Source organism: Oryza glaberrima, chromosome 2 (assembly GCF_000147395.1).
Source record: "Oryza glaberrima chromosome 2, OglaRS2, whole genome shotgun sequence".
Lineage (NCBI taxonomy): Eukaryota > Viridiplantae > Streptophyta > Magnoliopsida > Poales > Poaceae > Oryza > Oryza glaberrima.
In genome coordinates this window covers 28,240,652-28,258,696 of record NC_068327.1, presented here as the reverse complement: position 1 = coordinate 28,258,696, position 18,045 = coordinate 28,240,652, and the positions used below count along the sequence as shown (strand labels likewise).

Below are 18,045 nucleotides of genomic sequence, written 5' to 3'. Positions count from 1 at the left end.
AAGTTCAGACGATAGCATGACGAGGTGCAAAATCAAGATCCAACTGTACGCTGACAGCAGAGCTGACTTGCTAAATATCACTAGGCATTCCCACACACAGGTGACAAAGAAGACAACAGCAATTCCAGTAAAATGACTATGCTCTTTTCCCACGACTTGTTCGACATTATATCGGGATTACTAGCGTCTCCAAAATTTATTGATACTGGGGGCTTTCCAGTATCCATTACAGACGATATTGTATAACTCTACGCTCTTTAGTACACAGTTTTTAAGCTTCCAAGTAACTTGGCCCGAGTATCAAGACTGCTCTGTTGCTTGTGCTGGTATATGAGTTTATCTATCTTGAAATTGTAAAATCTATCAGATATGGTCCCCATGAGACCAATGATCTGAGTGAGGACCGTCTATAGCTCGCAGAAGAACATCGGTTTGGTGTCTGGACTGAGTACTGAAGAATGAAGATCCGTTTTGAGACTTCTTGGCTTTCTCTGGTTCTTGGTTGAACTTGGTGGTGAGCTTTTTAAAGCAGCATGTCGCTGCCTGATTCGCTTCGGTTAGCTCCGGTTGAGGCTCTTGAACACCAAATAGCCGAAACCGCCAATTGTCAGGGCAATGAGTGGGCAGATGGACATGTCCATTTCCAGGATCCCGTTTCTGCGGACTGCATTTCCTTGGCGGGTCAAGGCCAAATGCTCATGAAGCAAGCTGGTCAGATTGTCAAGCTGATGTATCACTTGGCGCTGACCTCTTGATATGGCATTAATCTGCGAAGGAAACAGAAAGTCCACCAAAATAAATGTCAATATTCATACAGAAAGATGAGTCATATCTAGAAAAATAGGTAGTAGTCAGCAATCATGTATGAAGTGTTCTTTGTTTTGAAATATGATTTTAACAGGAAAAAAACAAATTCATCAGAACACAGAGTTTTTTTTTTTGGAATATGATTTTGACATAAGTAACATAAATTAAATACATCGGGAATATAAAATCTTCAAGACATTATACAGTACAATATCTTAAAAAACACATGCCACTGAAAAAAAAGCTTTCACAGCCTTTCTGTCAGCAAATAAAAATGGTTCAAATCACATCACAACATTTTTGTGAAGCCAAAAAATTTGGAGCATAGAAGTATGTATAGTTAGCAATCTAGGCCCGATGCAACATGCCAAGATCAACTGTTACAACTCCACTGTTTTTTATGGATACATTATTTCACTGCATAAACTACAGAAGCTGATTTTCTTCCTATATGATTGGAAGATAAACTTAAGTTCCATACACTTCCCTGTTTATCTATTTTCATGTGAGTCTAACTGACTGCTACCATGAATCTATTCTCTATATTGTTTCTCCTCTCAAACAATAGTACCAGTAGCTGATGGCCCACTAAATTTTCACTTCAGTCTAAATTCACTTATTTGAATACTGACTAAATTAATACAGTGACTTGTACAAAGTTTCCAATTCTACATCTAAATTTCAAACAAAATCTGAAAAGTGTCTCGAAAATAATAGCAAAAAAATGGACCCATCATAACCAATCTATTGGTGAGATTTCAAGTTTGATGACCAAATCTGGTTCTGGCATCAGAAATTCTTTTGAAAAAAAATACTGTTGGCCTTTCTGCAGATGACCAAGCCATAGTTTTAGTCAATGATTAAGGTGAAATGGTTTGGGAGAATGCAACTAAACACATGGCTGTAACACAGACTAGCGAAGATTATATTATCAGATGATGCAATTTTACCTTAAGTATGACTTAATTTCAACAAACCCACAAATCCAAGTGGAAAAGTGGGGGGACAACACCTCATGTATAAGATTATAATAACAGTAAGGCAAATACCTCATCCACAATGGGGGACTCCTTCAAAAGTTGGTTCGATGATGACGAATGAGGTATCAGGGTACCATTGCCCAAATGAGAAACGAAGAGATTTGTAGGTGCAGAACCATTGCAAGTTTCATTTGGAAGAGCTAAATTTTGCTGACTGGTCGATGATTTCTTTATTGCAAATTTACAGTTGAGTTCTTCAACTCGAGAGGTGAACTCGTCCATCCTCTCATTCAACGTTGAAATCTGTTCGGATAGCTGAGTGATAGCACCCTACAAGCAGCAGCAAACAAGGAGGAATTTTGAGTCAGTGTTATCTATGTCAAGTTTTTCACAAGAAAAAAATGTTTTAATTAGTATGGTAGCTATAACTAATACAAGTATTCTAGAATGACCACCTGATTAATTGCAGGAGGTTCAGGGGCTCGCCCACTTCCAAACCTTCTGTTGGTTTCTGTCAATTTACTCAATTTCACAATATTTTTATCTCCATGAGTTGAATATGAATGAGATAGACCACTGCACAGAATCCACAAGGTAACATCAGCGAGCTTGATTCAGTTTCCATGGTTTCAACAAAGTATAGCATTTTACAAAAAATAAATTTTGAGCAGAGATGACATGAAGAAACCTTTTCAGGTGTTTGTTTCTCTTATCAGCAGAAACCCGAGAAAGGGCCTCTTTTGGACTTGAAACCAGCTCATCATCAATGCTGAGCTTTGTCTTGAGATCTTCTGGTAATGCCTGCATGTAAACTTATTTGAAACCACCCCAAAACTAAGAAATACAACTAGTGCTCTAGTAATAAGGCGAGAAGTGTGTATATATATAATTATCAAATACATACCATAACATCGTTTATCAGTTTCTCCAGCTGAATTTGTTCAATATATGTGCGTGGAATATAAGAGCCATCCAGACCTAACTTCTCCGCTACAAATTTGACATGATTTCTATCTCTTCCTTGCACCTAAGAAAAAGCAACATAATATTTTATGCATCTTGTTAACAAGTGGATAGATACAAATAATAATAACTAGAGTATCAGTCAAGATGTGCACAGAGAAAGATCATGTTGAAAGAGAACTGCAATCAAATAGCAAGAGTGTTCTTACCTGTATATAATTTCGGTTAAGTTGCTCCAACCAATCAATTTTAACAGTTGCCTTGCCATCAGAAAACACACGACTCTTTCTCTTCAGTATAGCTGCTATAGTATATCCCAATGCCATCAAACCTCCAAGAAGACGAACACTGACTTCAAACGTAATCCTTGGTGATATGATAAAAGGATTATCGGTCACCCACTCCTTCAAATTATCAATAACACAAGTTAGTGAACACAAATTTCAAAATTATTGCAAATACGATATGATAATAAGGTATAGCAAAGGAGTATATATCTAAGCTAAGTAGCTAACTGCTGTGGTAGAGAACACCATAAGTCAGCAGACAAAATTGCCAAAAACACGGCAGTTACAAAGCTGCTAGTGAATGCAAATACAATTAAGACTCAGCTGATCTTTCCCTTACTATGCTCGTTATGCAATTAATTTTTTTTGTTTTATGAGCTACAGGTGCAACTGTTGTGAAAATATTCTAGTAGGAATAAGATGCATATTTCTGGAACCTATGAGCATGGCACTAGGGAACAACTAACAAAGTGGATATAGAATAATGGGCCAGAGAGGTAATTCTTGTAACAAAACAACCAACTATATCCATCACACATATGCACTTATGTAGCCATTGCAATAAATTGCATACCTCAAACATCAGATTATATTTCCCTTCCCTATTCCTCATTCTCAAATAAGATTGGCATGATTCTGGATCTTCGCCTGGAGGAAGCAAATATATATCATAAGTTTCTTCAATGCTTTCTGTATGATCTTCACCAAGAGCAACTTTGATGTCAGTAGGTGTTATAGTTCGTGGAGACTGCAAGAGTACATTTCCAAAAGTTAGGCCATCTAGATAAACCACAAGACAAGTATTTATTAGTATTAAAATTATGCTATTGGTGAAGAGATCAATGATCAGCCATCTTGCCAAAACATGGACACTAAAAGGAACATAAATAAGGAGTGCTTACCTTTAGAATGTACATAGGATTTTGGAACCCTGAGAATGGGTTGAACTTGTTGATTATTTTTATATGTGCTGTCTGCAAGTCTGGCTCAATGAAAGCCTTGTACATCGGATAAACCTGAAAAATGCCATCGTTCATCTTGTTAAACAACACTGATGGATGAAAAAGATAATATACATACAAAATATAAATTGCGAAATGAATGTTTGGTTTGTATTAAGATCTTTTGTGGAAACAAAAGATAGGGGAAAGGCATATATAGGGTCAAGTTCAAAAAGGTGAAGCAACCGTTTCAGATATCTGATGAATTATTTCCTCAGGCTCCTGGCCAGCTCTCTGTATGTCCCTCAGGACCCTCTTCACCAGGTCAAAATGAACACCACCAGTGACAGAAACACGTAGGTCCAATACAGATCGTAACTTTTCACTCAATGCATAGATGCCTTCAATGATAACAATCCTAGAGCTAGGGACATCAACTGTTCTGTTTGCCATAAGAAAAGATAACATAAAGACATATGACCATATATTTACAATACTAAAAGGTGACAAACTGGGAATTATTATTTAAGGACAAACTACCTGTATCCAGTCCGGCAGCTCATCTTGAAATCATATATTGGAACCTGAACTGATCTTCCCTCCTTCAGACCATGAATATTTTCCAACAGTGTGTCGTAGTCTGTTAGGCGTGGATCTGTTCAAATGTCACAAAGATCAGACATCACTAACTCAGTTACGTAGTTAGTTAGCACCACTGCCGCTCCCAATTGAATGCAGCTCCAAGCAATCAAACTCATTAATACTTCGATTATATCATAAGGCACGTACAACAATCATACTATTATCAGTGCATACATATGCAGATGCAAGAAGTAACTATAAGATAATGCATTCAGATGTATGCAAAGTATTGTTCTGTGCTTATTAAGGAAATCTTTCAAATGTAAAGGAAGTTCTGTCCAAATTACGGGATGATAAGATAGTATGCGAAGTGCTTGGAACTTAGGGGTTACCATCAAAATTGCCATCAACTATGCGACTTGCATCATTGTAGTTATCCATTGATATCACAGCAACACCGGGCATGAAATTGAGCACCTTCTCAGTAAACACAGTCTTCCCGGCCCCAGAGGGTCCAGCAACGCCAACAAAAATCATCCCTTCATTGTGCTGCACCAGAAGCTGGCAGGCACGGATCATAACAAAGAAGCCTTTCTCAAATGACAATGGATCAGGAAAGCGGACGATTTCGTAGCGATTTGTGTCCTTCCTTTTCACCAACTGGACCTGGTCCCGCAGAAGGCCATTACGCCTCCTTGGCGAATCAGCCATGGAATCACTTCGGTCCATTCAAAGGCTGAATTCAAGAAAACACAGTGACTTACAATCATTAACCTTAACTATCAAGAATATAACAACATGCTAAACTGAAGTCCAGTCACCACCATAGTAGAACACAGTAAAAACGTGTACGAATGCAACACCATCTGTCGAGGTAGTAGTAGAATTTCTTAACGATTCTACTTGTTCCCACTAAATTCAATCATGGGAGGAAAACCAGACAACAAACAGGGCATGGATCCCGCACTACACAACTGAAACCCATGGAACCGACCTAACGTGGCGCGGAGGCGGCGGAGTGATGACTACGAGAAAAACCGAACACATTCAGTTCGATTCCAACCTTACATGAACGCCGCCCCGGCTCGCGTGCTCCTACAAACCTGCTCCCCTCGCCGTCACCGGCCGTGCGCGCGAGCACGCCGCGCACACAGGGGAGAAGGCTGCGACTGATTTCCGGAAGCAGTGGTCGAGGCCGTCACACTCCACCGCGCCCCGCGAGGAAGCGAGGCTTCCTCCGCCGCCGCGAGAGAGAGAGAGAGAGCGAGAGCAGAGGCGCCCCCGCCAATGCTAAAACCGCACACGAATCATCCACTAGCAACTCAACTCTCAAACAGATTAACAAAACCACCTCCCAACCAACCAAACCCCCCCGCGCGAGTAATCTATATGCAACAGGGCGCGGCAGAATTGTACGGAATCGCAGCAGATTAATCAGGGGGAGGAATCGCGAAAAAGGAAAAAAAAAACCCAGTAGTCAGCCATACCGAGATCCCCGGAGGAGGAAGCGTCTGGAGACTGCGCCGCCGCCGCTGCGCGCGGAGGAGTGGGGGCTGCTTCGGCGGCGCTTCGCCGCGGCGCGTTCTGCGGAGAAGGCGGCGCGCGTGGGGGTGAGGGGACGGGAGGGTTGAGCCGAGGAGTAGTAGTAGTAGCCTAGTAGGAAGAAACGGAGAAGAGGGCTCTCTCTGGAGATGGAGAGGGCGGCGTCGCCGTCGATCCAAAAAGCGCTGGAGATCAGTGGAAACTAGGAGATCAATCAAGGTTAAAACGGTGGGGCCATCACCATCGGCCTCCCTCTCCCGGTTTTATATAGGACTACTACTGCTACTCCTACAAGCTTTGATCATGTACGCCAAATGCAGGGGGTGGCAGCTGTAGTATTTTGCACGTATTTCTATGCGTATTTTGAACGCAGAGTTTGGCTAAAAAGGTGGTCCTCGGGGAGTTTGGCTGAAAACGTACTCCAGTTTAACCGTGACATGTGTTAGGTATAATATAGAGGTATCTTTTCTCGTATTTTGTATTTGCACAAATCGTGTAAAGTTTTGTCGCATTGGTAGAATATAACTGCGTATATTGGACACGGGGTTTGGTTAAAAAGCATGTAACACGACATATCTAGGCGTAACAAAATGTCTCTTTGCGTATTTTTCATGTACGAATTGTGTAAAAATATTGTCACAAAAATAGATCGGACTAACAATTTTATATTGTGTATATATACTAAAAGTAGAATTTGGTTTAAGAGCAGCTAACATGGCATACAGTGGGCGTAATAGAAAGTCTCTTTTGCATGCTTTTGTATGTATGAATTGTATATAGTCTTGTCACATAGGTGAATTAGACTTAACATTTTCTGTGATACATGAGATCATGTTCATGCATATTAAGGTAAGAAACTATCATGTAGACTCTGTAAGATATATTGGCCAAAAATGACGAGTCATGTACCATAAATTATAGTCAAATTAATATGTTGTCTCAACGTTTGGGTTTTTGCTAAGAAAAGTGAAGAGCGTACGAAGAAGGGATAAATCGTAAGAGTCATCGCCTGCTCACTAGACATACATTACGTCATTGTGGATTTTAAGGAAAAGGTAATTAGGCATGTGCACATTTGTTGAACAAATAAAGATAATCTTCTAATACACAAAAGCTATAAAAAGAAGTACATCTAAATTGAAAGATATGATAATTAAATACATGAGACCTTAAAAAAGCATCAATCAAAGAACAACCCGAACAGAGGATGCGCAAAGGTTTTGCGTGTTCGGGAAAAAAGAAAGAACACCCACCAAAGTGAAGACAATAGGTTCCAAAGTCTACCTCAACTCTTCTCTCATCTGATGTAACATGGTTATCTACACATTTTTCCCCTTAGCAGTCCTTTATGCATCTTTTGTTTTCAATTAAAAGTAATTCATGAATCACATGTTTAACATTGATATTGTGTTTATCATTTTTATACTACAACAATAACACATTCACATCATATATTCTAGAATGTTATAAAAAAATCTGAGCCAAAACAAAACAACATCCAATATTTTAGTCAAATTGTCAAGAGTTATAAAACAAGTTGAATGTCAAACTGGAAAAAGGAAAAGAGAAAAAAGATATCTTGGGCTCTCAATTTTAGTTGTTACAGTCGGTGATTACTCCCTCTGATCAAGTATATTTGACACTAGGAGCCGGAGAAAGTACCATATATTGCTAGTCCATTTTACCATCTGCAGCTCCCTATATAAAGTTTAGCCCCTCTCTCCCAAACACCCCCATAGTTGCAATACGAACATGTGCACAAACAGGTCATATCACCGAATAGTCCCCTTAAGGGATGGTAGTTATATAGCTCGTTTGCATCTGGCACTATCAATTTCTCAATAGGGTTTGCCTTCCAGAAAACTTCTAAATTCTCATATCACCAGAAAAAGTATAACATCAAAGAGAAGAAACTTATTAAAACTATCACTTTTTTCCTTATTTATATACCAATCTCATTAATTCACGTGCCTAATTAGAAGTGCAAACACATTTTAGATACAAAATTTAACAACCCATAAAATAAGTAATTTATGGTACTCATTCATTATTTGCGATGCGATCATATCAATCCGAATATATGCCATTGATGAGTTGGATATGAATATATATGCATTGATGAACATGTGCAACTGAGCTTTTTCCAGAATGATCGTATTCATTAATTGTTTGCTCCACAATAGTAGGCTGTATGCAGGTGGAGACAGGGCAAAATTTTCCCAGGACAGCTCAATGCTCAACAAAAATGTGTAATCTATAACAGCTTACCATTTTTTGCGTCTGGTCTGTTGTATTTGTTACTCTTTTCGAACTGTACCTCAATAGAAAGACACCCGCTCTGATGTGTGTCCTCTAAAAGTATATAGAAGCTTTTTTTTAACCAGGAAAATGTTTGTTTGCCCTTCCTAAAACTGTCTTGGAAATCTTTCCGCTATGAATTCACTTTACTCCATTTTAAATTTTATAAATAACTCCCGTAATATTCCAATATGAATGAGCATGTAAACTCAGTTCCATCAAATAATTCTGAGCACTCCCACACTAAACAAAATTCCGAAAATATTTGTTTGCATTCTCCGAAAGGGCAGATTCCCATGAACTCCGCTGACATTTCTTTACGTTGGATGTGATGGGCCTATGATCTCAGGCCATCAAAAATGCAGATTCCTTTGCTATTACCCGACTCGATGCAAATAGCCAAAGATAGCCGAAAATCGTGGTAGATAGACACATGGACCCTACATGTTTATTCAGAACAGATTCTCCCCCAAATCCCTAGGACCAACCAATGGCCCGGACCACCGGCCATCAGCGATGGAAAATCCTAACCCTTTTTCTCCTCCTCTCTGCACCGTCAACTGGGTCAGAGCAAGCATCTAGCGGTGCATTTTGGATAAACGAGAAAAGCTCTCATGCACGCACATCAAAAGATCTTCACAGAAGTTGTCCCCATCGGATAGCACGAAAGTTTTTCTATCAGGAAATAAAAAGTCGACAACAACGTTAAGCATATCTATGGCAAATCAGCAACCTAGCTTACTAGCCTGGGAGAAAAAAAATATTCCAATGATTTGCCATAGTGATCTCCTGACCCTTTTTTTATATTCAGGCCGAGTTTAGTTCTAAACTATTTTTTCAAACTTTTAATTTTTCCATCACATCAAGACTTTCCTACACACATAAACTTCTAACTTTTTCGTCACATTGTTCCAATTTCAATCAAACTTTTAATTTTGGTGTGAACTAAACACACCCTCAATAGTGCAAATGCCAAAGACCACTAATTGGTTTCTACTTGGGCGACAGGGATTTGTGGCGTCTGTAGATTGTTTTAGTGGAATTGATAAGATGGGGGCATGAGGGCATCCCTGTTGCACTCCAAGCCCATATGCATCGCAGCTTTTACAAGGCATAGGAATGTAAAGGATGGAAATACAGGAAGCCTGAGGACTGAGGAGTAAAATATTTTTGCATAGACTGATTCAGTCACAAAGCAACTTATTCTCGAGTCCTTGACCCTCGCATTCAAGCTTGTCGGAGCTTATAATAAGGAAAGAAAAGCTACAGGTACAACAGATTATTTTGACTCTTGTGGCTCTCATCAGAGATCTGAAATAGAACCTCTCACCTCCCGGTTCAAGAACCAAACCCTTGTATCTTATATTTGCGCCTCACAATCTGTTGTTCTTCATCATCTCTATAAATTCACCAAAAGCTGTAAAGCACAAGAAACAGGATTAGTAAAATCAACACTTAACAGTGATAACACAAGTTGTGTTGGTACAACATTTTTCTCTAGAAGTACTATATTGTTCAAGGAAATGTACCCAAGTCAGAATCATGCGGCCCGGGTGAGGACTCTGGATGGTACTGAAGAGACAAAAGTTTCATCTTAGGGTACTGAAGGCCGGCACAGCTATTATCGTTGAGATTGATATGTGTTACTTTCACCCCTTCTGGAAGTGACTCTGGGTCAACAGCATAATTATGGTTCTGCAGAGAAAAATACGGTAAGACAATTGCAGATTGCACAGTAGTAAATGCAAGTATGACAAGTAAAACAAAGGGGAAAATAGCTAAGACTCAGAAATATGAATTAAATAAAAGGAAAATAGCAAGGATGCACACATTTCTCTTGGTGGAAAAACAACTTCTAATAATACAGAGTTACAAACAATACTACCTGACTCTCAGCTGATTTGGTGTATATGATTTTAGTCTAGAAGGATAGACTTGCTACTTCCTCCGTTTCACAATGTAAGTCATTCTAGCATTTCCCACATTCATATTGATGTTAATGAATCTAGATAAATATATGTGTCTAGATTCATTAACATCAATATGAATATGGGAAATGCTAGAATGACTTACATTGTAAAACGGAGGGAGTAGTTGATTAAATTGGATATAACTAACAGCCTAAAAGGTTCAAATTCATTACTCTCAGAAGCTCCAAGTTTTCATCAGGAAGTGTCACAGCGAGAAGTCCAGCACCTCTCCCAACACCAGTAATACGGAAAGCTTTTCAGGAAATAACATAGGATAGATCTATAAATCAATACGTAACAGAAAAGAACTATAATGGATATCAATGGTTTCTAGACTTAAAAACTTAAAACAGCAATCCTACAACAAGTTTCTATACCTCTAGTTAGACAAAACAGTTTATTGTACTGAAATTCAAACGGAAGGCTATTTCCCTCGAGAGTCAAAAAACATGAATCGCATTCAGTATCAAAACAGCAAGAAGTCAGGTCAGGAACAAACTTGTGCACTTATGTCGACACGTCCACTTCGAAGGTCACAAACAGGATGATTTCCTCCATGATGACCAAACTTCATTTTAAATGTCTTCCCACCAAGAGCTTGCCCAATCAATTGGTGGCCCATACAGATGCCAAACACAGGAACCTTCCCTATTATTTCTTGTACTGTCTTCACAGCATATGGAACTGCAGCTGGATCTCCAGGACCATTGCTAAAAAACACACCATCAGGCTTCAAGTTAAGTACCTCAAAAGCAGGCCAATTGGCTGGAACAACAGTTATCTTGCATCCATATGACGTCAAACGTCTCAAAATATTGTGCTTGATTCCAAAATCGTATGCGACCACCTAAATAAAAGGAAGCTAATGTTTAGATTTGAGATTCATCTGAAGTGTTTCAAAAAAGAGAAAGGGACCAAACCAACACTGACATGAAAACTTTCAGTCGATTGACCCTTCTTGAATTCCCACTCTGAATCAGTCTTGTCTGACCATTCATATGGAGCATCGCATGTGACACCACTAATCAAATCAACACCTGCATAACATGAAATACCAGATCTTGTTTTATAACCAGTAACTTGAATAGTGTCTAAATATGGATGGAGGCAATCAATTTTGCCAATACACTATTCTAAATGATATCATTACATGTCAATGCTGGTGACACAATATTCATCATAAAGTGGACATGAAAAATACTCCAGATAGTTACTCTAATAGATCAGTGAAGGATAGCAAGCACCATAACCATGTGTCCATGTCATAAACATATGAAACTTCAATCGAGTTAACAATCTGCTTGACCAGCAAAACATAATAATATTCCTGAACCAGTACGCGGTTAAATAATAAATAGTCCACGTTAATTTCATTAAGCCTAGTACTATCATGTTTGCAAGGTAATTAATTATTTTTTAAGACTTAAGAGTAAATTGCACTGTTCACCAGGTAGAATTATCACTTTGCACTGAGTTTAGCACACACTTTCACTTTAAACCAGAGTAGATCGGATAAGTTTCATTTTGCACTAGGTTGCTTCATATAACTGAAGGGAAATCTTGTCAAATCTTATCAAAACGTTTTTTTTTTTAATTTAGACCATGTTTCATGAAGTTTCATTTAGATTTCATGAAATTTCTATATGTTTGATGATGTATCCTGGTGTTAAGCGAAACTTATTTCGATGCACCTGGTGTAAATAGAAATATGTGCTAAACCTGGCGTAAAGAGAAACATGTTACAATCTACCATGCAAAGTGCAATTATATTTATTAAAGGAGACAGACAATTATTCAAGGACATTACTGCTTGAAGAGAGCATAGCATACCAACAATTTTCCAATTTTTTGCCATTTCCAACAACTCATCATCGGTCCGAGATTGATCAGTACTTAAGACACCAATTAGACTACCATCTTCTCGTAATCTCCGTGTTATGGCGCGTGTGTCCACATCATCTGCATATAAAGCAAATTGATGGTGTTTATTGTTGCTTTTGTTGTTTGTCGGACATAGAGAGCAATGTATCAGGTGACACTACTTACATATTCCCATAATGTTTCTCTTCATCAGATACTCTTCAAGTGTTTCTGTGCATCGCCAGTTGGATGTACTACAGAGAAAGAATACCAATTTAACAACATTAGGTGGTTCTCTTAAAGTTCCAATTATGTCAACCAATACTAGGAAAAAATGGTTTACCATATGCTTAGATTCCTTATGATCAGACCAGCAAGGAAACATCGGTTCGATTCTTCATCATCTGCATGAGCATTCTAATTTGTTAAAACTTACAAGCTATTGTGGAAATGGCATCATATCATGATTATTGACTAACAGAAAAGATACGGACCAGGATTAACACCAGTGTTTCCAATATGTGGGTTGGTCATGAGGACAAATTGACCAGCATAGCTTGGATCAGTCAAAATCTCTTGATACCTGCAGCCCATTTGATGAGGTTAGTTGTTTCCTGTTGTCAATAAGCAGTACGCGCGTCTCAACTATTTGATGAGGTTAGTTGTTTCTCTATCAGGAAGAACAATAAGCACATCTCAACCACAACAGGAAACAAATGCCATCACTCAAACGGTTAGTTGATTTACCCTGTCAAAGATGTATTAAATACCACTTCACCAACTTGTGTTCCTGAAGCACCAAAAGACTTGGCCTTCCAAACTGAACCATCCTCAAGAACGAGCCGAGCATCGCTGAGCTTCCATGGTCTTTGCACTGCACGAAGAATCCAAAAATGGTGAAACAGTATTCATCAGCTTCTTAACTGTGGAGCACAATTGCCTAATCTCAAATCCGTAGCAGAACCCTGAGCACATATTCCGCGCTGCGACTGCAAAACTAGAGCGATTCGAATCAGCTAGCGAAAAGGCAACCTGACTCACCTCCATCATCCACCACGGTACCACTCTGCACGCCACTGACAGCCTGCACACGGAAGACAACACAAAACAACTCAATTTTCGCGCGGATAAAACAACCATCGACAGACGAAGCTGTTGATGGTGTATGACGGATTCAGTCTTGCAATACAACGGGACTAAAACTATGGCGAAGGCTTCACGGGAAAGCACAAAAGCCAGATATACCAATCAGTACACTCCTCCCAAACGATAGGTAGGTAACAAGGCCCCGCCGGCGAAGCTAAAGCAGCAGGAGCAATCCACTCGCGCTCACCTTGGCAGCACGGACGCCGAGGAAGCGGCCCCCGTCTCGCCTCGGGCCGACGGTGCGAGGCCCTGAGGGGACGGCGACCGACCGAGCGGCGGCGGCGCGTGGGCTGGCCGCGGACGGGCGCAGGGAGGGCGCGGAGGCCGTGGCCGGAGGCGCCGCCATTGGTGGTAGGGTGCGGCAGCGGTAGGGGTTCACTGAGCTCGCTGCTGCTTGGTAGCCGGAGGGAGCAATCGGCGCCGCCTTGCCTTGTTGTTAGGGTTTGGGTTGGGGGGGGGTTTACCTATGCTGGGTTGGGTGTCCGTCGCGTCGCGCTCGGGTCGGGTCGGGTCGGCCTCCTTGAAGAAAAGGCCGTGTCCCTTTCCGCTAGCGGGCCCACGACTGATAGCTGTTCGTAATCGTATTATTACTCCGACTCCATAATCTAATCCACATATTTTTATTTCGCTATTTTCTTTTTTTTCATTACTTTTGAAAAAGATGGCCGTGCGTTGCAACGGGTGAAGGTTTTTTTATTTTATTATTGTAATATACAGTTTAGTTAAGGTGAAATTTACTATGAGAATTCGCTTGGATATATATATTTTTTTAAGAAAATCATGAGTTGCAGTTAGGATCGTCTCAAGTTAGCATGTGAGATTTTTTACTAAGATTTTTTATAGGACGAATTCTGTAATTCCAAAAGCGAGCGAACGTAAAAACCGACTCAAAATACGGATATGTATTTCTAAAAACGAACTTAAAAACCGACTCGTACACGGATGAGGTAAGTACCAGCTAAAACATCTTCAATTTTTATAATAGCAGAGATTGATAGAATATCATCTTGTGAACCGTGTTAATTACCCATCACCTATGACAGATTTTAAAATTTAGGAAGAGATTAGACAAATTATTTTAGAACTTTGAAAATCAATCAATTCTCAAATTCTTATAGTTTGTTAGCATTAAAAATGTTATGTGTGGATTTGTCTTAAAAAAGTACTACCTCCATTACATATTATAAATTATTTAATTTTTCTCTTAATCGAAGCTTTTTAGTTTGGTCAAGTTTATAGAAAAAATTAGCACCATTTATATCACAAATTAGTTTTATTAAAATTAATATTGAATATATTTTGATAATATGTTTGTTTGCATGAAAATGTTAGTATATTTTTCTAAAAACTTTGTCAAACTTAAAGGAGTTTGATTAGGAGAAAAAGTTAAATGACTTATAACATTAAACGGAGGGAGTACTATCAAAATTTTATAAACTTATTTTAATTTAAATATGATAGTGAAAATTTCAAAAGCTTCACTAATCTGCTCTAAAAGTTGAATATTTATAAACGGATGGATTAGTTCCGTGTATCCACAAACCTGCTGTACTATTTTGTGGCCCAACTAGAAAGAAACATCAGGCGGAGGAAATAATCTGCTGGGCCCTTAGCAGGCGAAATATTGAACTAACCTACTGGGCTCTAGCGCGGAGTCACCGATAAGAAATGAGAATTTGAAAGGGAAAAAAATAAAAATATATCTATACAACATGTAGTGGGAGTGCTCAGCAGCAGTAATAAGGAGTATAACTTACATATAGTGGGAGTGTTCGGTAAGCCAGCTGCAACGGCTACAGCTGTAACTGTAGCTGCGAATGTCGGCTGTTGCGTAACTGCAGCCCTGGCAGCTGAACGGGCCCAGTAAAGAGTACTTACTCCGTCCCAAAATATAAGAAGTTTTAGAGTTGGATATGGTTATTAATAAAGTAGGTAAAAGTGAGTGGTGGAGGGTTGTGATTAGATGATTAGTGGAGGTAGATGAGAAAAGTAAATGGTGTAGAGTTATGATTAGTTGAGAAGAGAATGTTGATGAAGAAGTTATAATTTGGGACGGAAGGATTATAATTTACATAGATGATATAACTAGGATCTAACCATCCAAAGCAAGTTGCTGGCGCAGCAGTAGTGCATCAGTGACGCAAAGGAAATATTGTGATATCCAATCTCCCGTTCGCGTGCTGCTAGATGAATCTTGGAGCAAAATCTAGCGGTGAATGTTCTAAACAAAATCTAACGGTGAAAAGAAAAAAAATGGTTCCACGCTACTTCCTCCATCCCAAAATATAAGCATTTTTAGCATAGCGCCAAGTCAAATATTTGTAACTTTAACTATTAATAACAACAAAATAAAAAAGATTAAAAATGTAAAATTGATGTTGCTAGATTTATCATTAAACAAACTATAACTCTTCTTATTTAAAATATCTTACTTTTATAGATATCATTAGTTAAAGTAGTATCTCAAAAACCATGTTGGAGTAAAAAAAATGCTTATATTTTAAGATAGAAAACTATCGCCAATAATTTAGCGATTCCGAAAGATAAACTCATTGGGTCGGTCCGGTTTTGCTCGAGGTTTAATTTATTCTTTGTTTGCTTTGCACAGGACCGACACAGTTCCACTGACACCATTAGGGCCTGTTTAGAACCCACCTCAAAATTTTAAACCATATCACATCGAACGTTTGAACACCTGCATCAAAATATTAAATACAGGCTAAAATATAACTAATTATATAGATTGCAACTACTTTGTGAGATAAATCTTTTAAGCCTAATTACTTTATGATTTGACAATGTGATGCTAAAGTAAACAATGCTAATGACGGATTAATGATGCTTAATAAATTCGTCTCGCGGTTTATTGACGGATACTGTAATTGTAATTGATTTTTTATTAGTGTCTAAACACCCTATACAACAGTTTATATAATATCCGATGTGACACACCAACAACTTTACATCCTGGATTGTATTTGATTTGTGTGAAAATTTTGCAGGAAGGTGCTTGGAAAGCATGGTTAGAGAGCTCTTGTTACTCTTCTCTAGTTCTTTTAATTTCTTGGAAAAATAAATAATAATAAATCATCAATTCGAACTTGGCCTTGGCCCTTACATAGACTAGGCACAACTCGTACAAGCAAACAAAAATAGGTTCATCCCTCCACGGGTAAGCATGAGACGATCAGACGATGCTCCACCAAGGGAGCAAAGCCTTCCTGTGGATCACGACTGACGTGTCCACGCGGGCCCGCCTGGCCGCGTCAGCGACCGACTCGCCTCTCGCCACGTCGTCACCTCCCGAGTCTCCACATCCAAGTCTGATACGTACTGCTACTCCTGCTAGCAGATCGATGACTGAACGTACGCAAAATGATTCATGCACGTTGCAGTGTACCCAATACAAGTTATACAACTATATGTCACAAGAGTTATATACGAGGAATAAAGAGATGACCCTTTTTATTGATGGCCAAAGTTTTAAGAGTTTGACTGTTCAAATCATTTCTAAGTAAAGGATGATTACGGGCATGTTCGGTAGATTTTTACTGCAATTTTAAGCTGTGCTGTATAGTGTAACGGTTCGGATACACAAACGCATAGCTGCTGGAAGCTGTTGCTTGCTGGCTGGTTGCAACGTAGCCGTGCTACGCTAGGTTGTCCGAACAAAGCATATATGTTCAGTAGTACACAACCAACCCGTTGGATATATACGGTGCTGATAATTTTCTTTAGATGTTATTACTCCCTGTGTCTAGAATACAAGGTATTATGTGCCTTTTAACTAAAATTTAAGAAAGTAGTAAAAGCACAAAGCACGGTATAAATAGTGATGACTTGAAGAATATAAAGCACTAGTACAAAAGGTGATGGATGTGGAATAAACTATCCTTCCATTCAAAAATATAAGCCACGACCACTCATAACTCAAAATCAAGAAACATTCATTATCGTATTATCGTTTGGATCACCAATTCACAATAATAAGAGTAATGTGCATGGGCGGTCCATAAACTTGCGTTGGTGTATCACCTAGGTCCATGAACTCTCAAAATGCATTTTTAGGTCCCTCAACTTGTTTCGGGTGTCATATAAGTCCAAACAGGCTCTAAACCGCTCCGTGTGCTGACGTGGCATGCCGTGGTGGCGCCTACGTATCAGTACAACCCATATGTCAGTCACATATAGAAAAAAAATTAAGAACATATTTTTCTCCTATCTTTTTCATTTATTTTTCGAAATTAAAAACTTCCTTTTCTACTCAATCTCCCCTCTTTTAAAATTTTATTTTTTGTATGAGAGTGACATGTGGATCCCACGGACACATAAGCGTTAGCGTGGCATGTCACGTCATCTCACGAAGTGGGTTAGAGCTCGTTTGGACATATATGACACCCGAGACAAGTTGAGGGACATAAAAATGCAATTTGAGAGTTCGTGGACCTAAGTGACACACCTGCACAAGTTTAGGGACCGCTGGTGCACTTCACTCCAATAATAAATACAGTACACCCATCCAATAGAATTAGATAGCTTGAGGATGAAAGATTTAAAAACAATAATTTAGTTAAAAGAAGGTGTTAGTTAATTGCATAGATGCATGCACACATTGTATTATGAAATATCTAGAAAAAAATAGTTACTCCTTCCGTTTCATAATGTAAGA

At 39.1% G+C, this 18,045-nt stretch overlaps 2 protein-coding genes across 2 annotated transcripts; both read right to left on the bottom strand.

Moving 5' to 3' along the window:
* Positions 1-118: 118 nt before the first annotated feature.
* Positions 119-6,336, bottom strand: LOC127763799 (inorganic pyrophosphatase TTM1-like). The gene is made up of 12 exons (XM_052288592.1): positions 6,048-6,336; positions 4,953-5,296; positions 4,519-4,633; positions 4,225-4,420; positions 3,940-4,053; positions 3,612-3,785; positions 2,960-3,154; positions 2,692-2,814; positions 2,476-2,588; positions 2,243-2,363; positions 1,857-2,117; positions 119-767 (listed from the first exon to the last, which is right to left on the bottom strand). Exons 2-12 carry the CDS (start codon positions 5,287-5,289, stop codon positions 558-560), a joined length of 1,959 nt encoding a protein of 652 aa, XP_052144552.1. The 5' UTR covers positions 5,290-5,296; positions 6,048-6,336; the 3' UTR covers positions 119-557.
* Positions 6,337-9,553: 3,217 nt separating this feature from the next.
* LOC127764328 (carbamoyl-phosphate synthase small chain, chloroplastic) lies at positions 9,554-13,860 on the bottom strand. Its single transcript, XM_052289189.1, has 11 exons — positions 13,564-13,860; positions 13,272-13,314; positions 12,978-13,104; positions 12,725-12,813; positions 12,574-12,634; positions 12,417-12,484; positions 12,201-12,329; positions 11,301-11,407; positions 10,870-11,217; positions 9,930-10,095; positions 9,554-9,817 (listed from the first exon to the last, which is right to left on the bottom strand). Exons 1-11 carry the CDS (start codon positions 13,720-13,722, stop codon positions 9,774-9,776), a joined length of 1,341 nt encoding a protein of 446 aa, XP_052145149.1. The 5' UTR covers positions 13,723-13,860; the 3' UTR covers positions 9,554-9,773.
* Between the last annotated feature and the right edge of the window lie 4,185 nt (positions 13,861-18,045).

What these genes read in the sequence shown, in the direction of transcription:
- LOC127763799 (XM_052288592.1), bottom strand. Translation starts at nt 5,289, where the DNA reads ATGGACCGAAGTGATTCCATGGCTGATTCGCCAAGGAGGCGTAATGGC. An exon ending in AACTGATAAACGATGTTATG is followed by an intron (nt 2,589 to 2,691) that starts GTATGTATTTGA and finishes GTTTACATGCAG; the next exon opens with GCATTACCAGAAGATCTCAA. An exon ending in AACCTCCTGCAATTAATCAG is followed by an intron (nt 2,118 to 2,242) that starts GTGGTCATTCTA and finishes TGCTGCTTGTAG; the next exon opens with GGTGCTATCACTCAGCTATC.
- LOC127764328 (XM_052289189.1), bottom strand. Translation starts at nt 13,722, where the DNA reads ATGGCGGCGCCTCCGGCCACGGCCTCCGCGCCCTCCCTGCGCCCGTCC. An exon ending in GAGAAACATTATGGGAATAT is followed by an intron (nt 12,330 to 12,416) that starts GTAAGTAGTGTC and finishes CTTTATATGCAG; the next exon opens with ATGATGTGGACACACGCGCC. An exon ending in AAAAAATTGGAAAATTGTTG is followed by an intron (nt 11,408 to 12,200) that starts GTATGCTATGCT and finishes CATGTTATGCAG; the next exon opens with GTGTTGATTTGATTAGTGGT.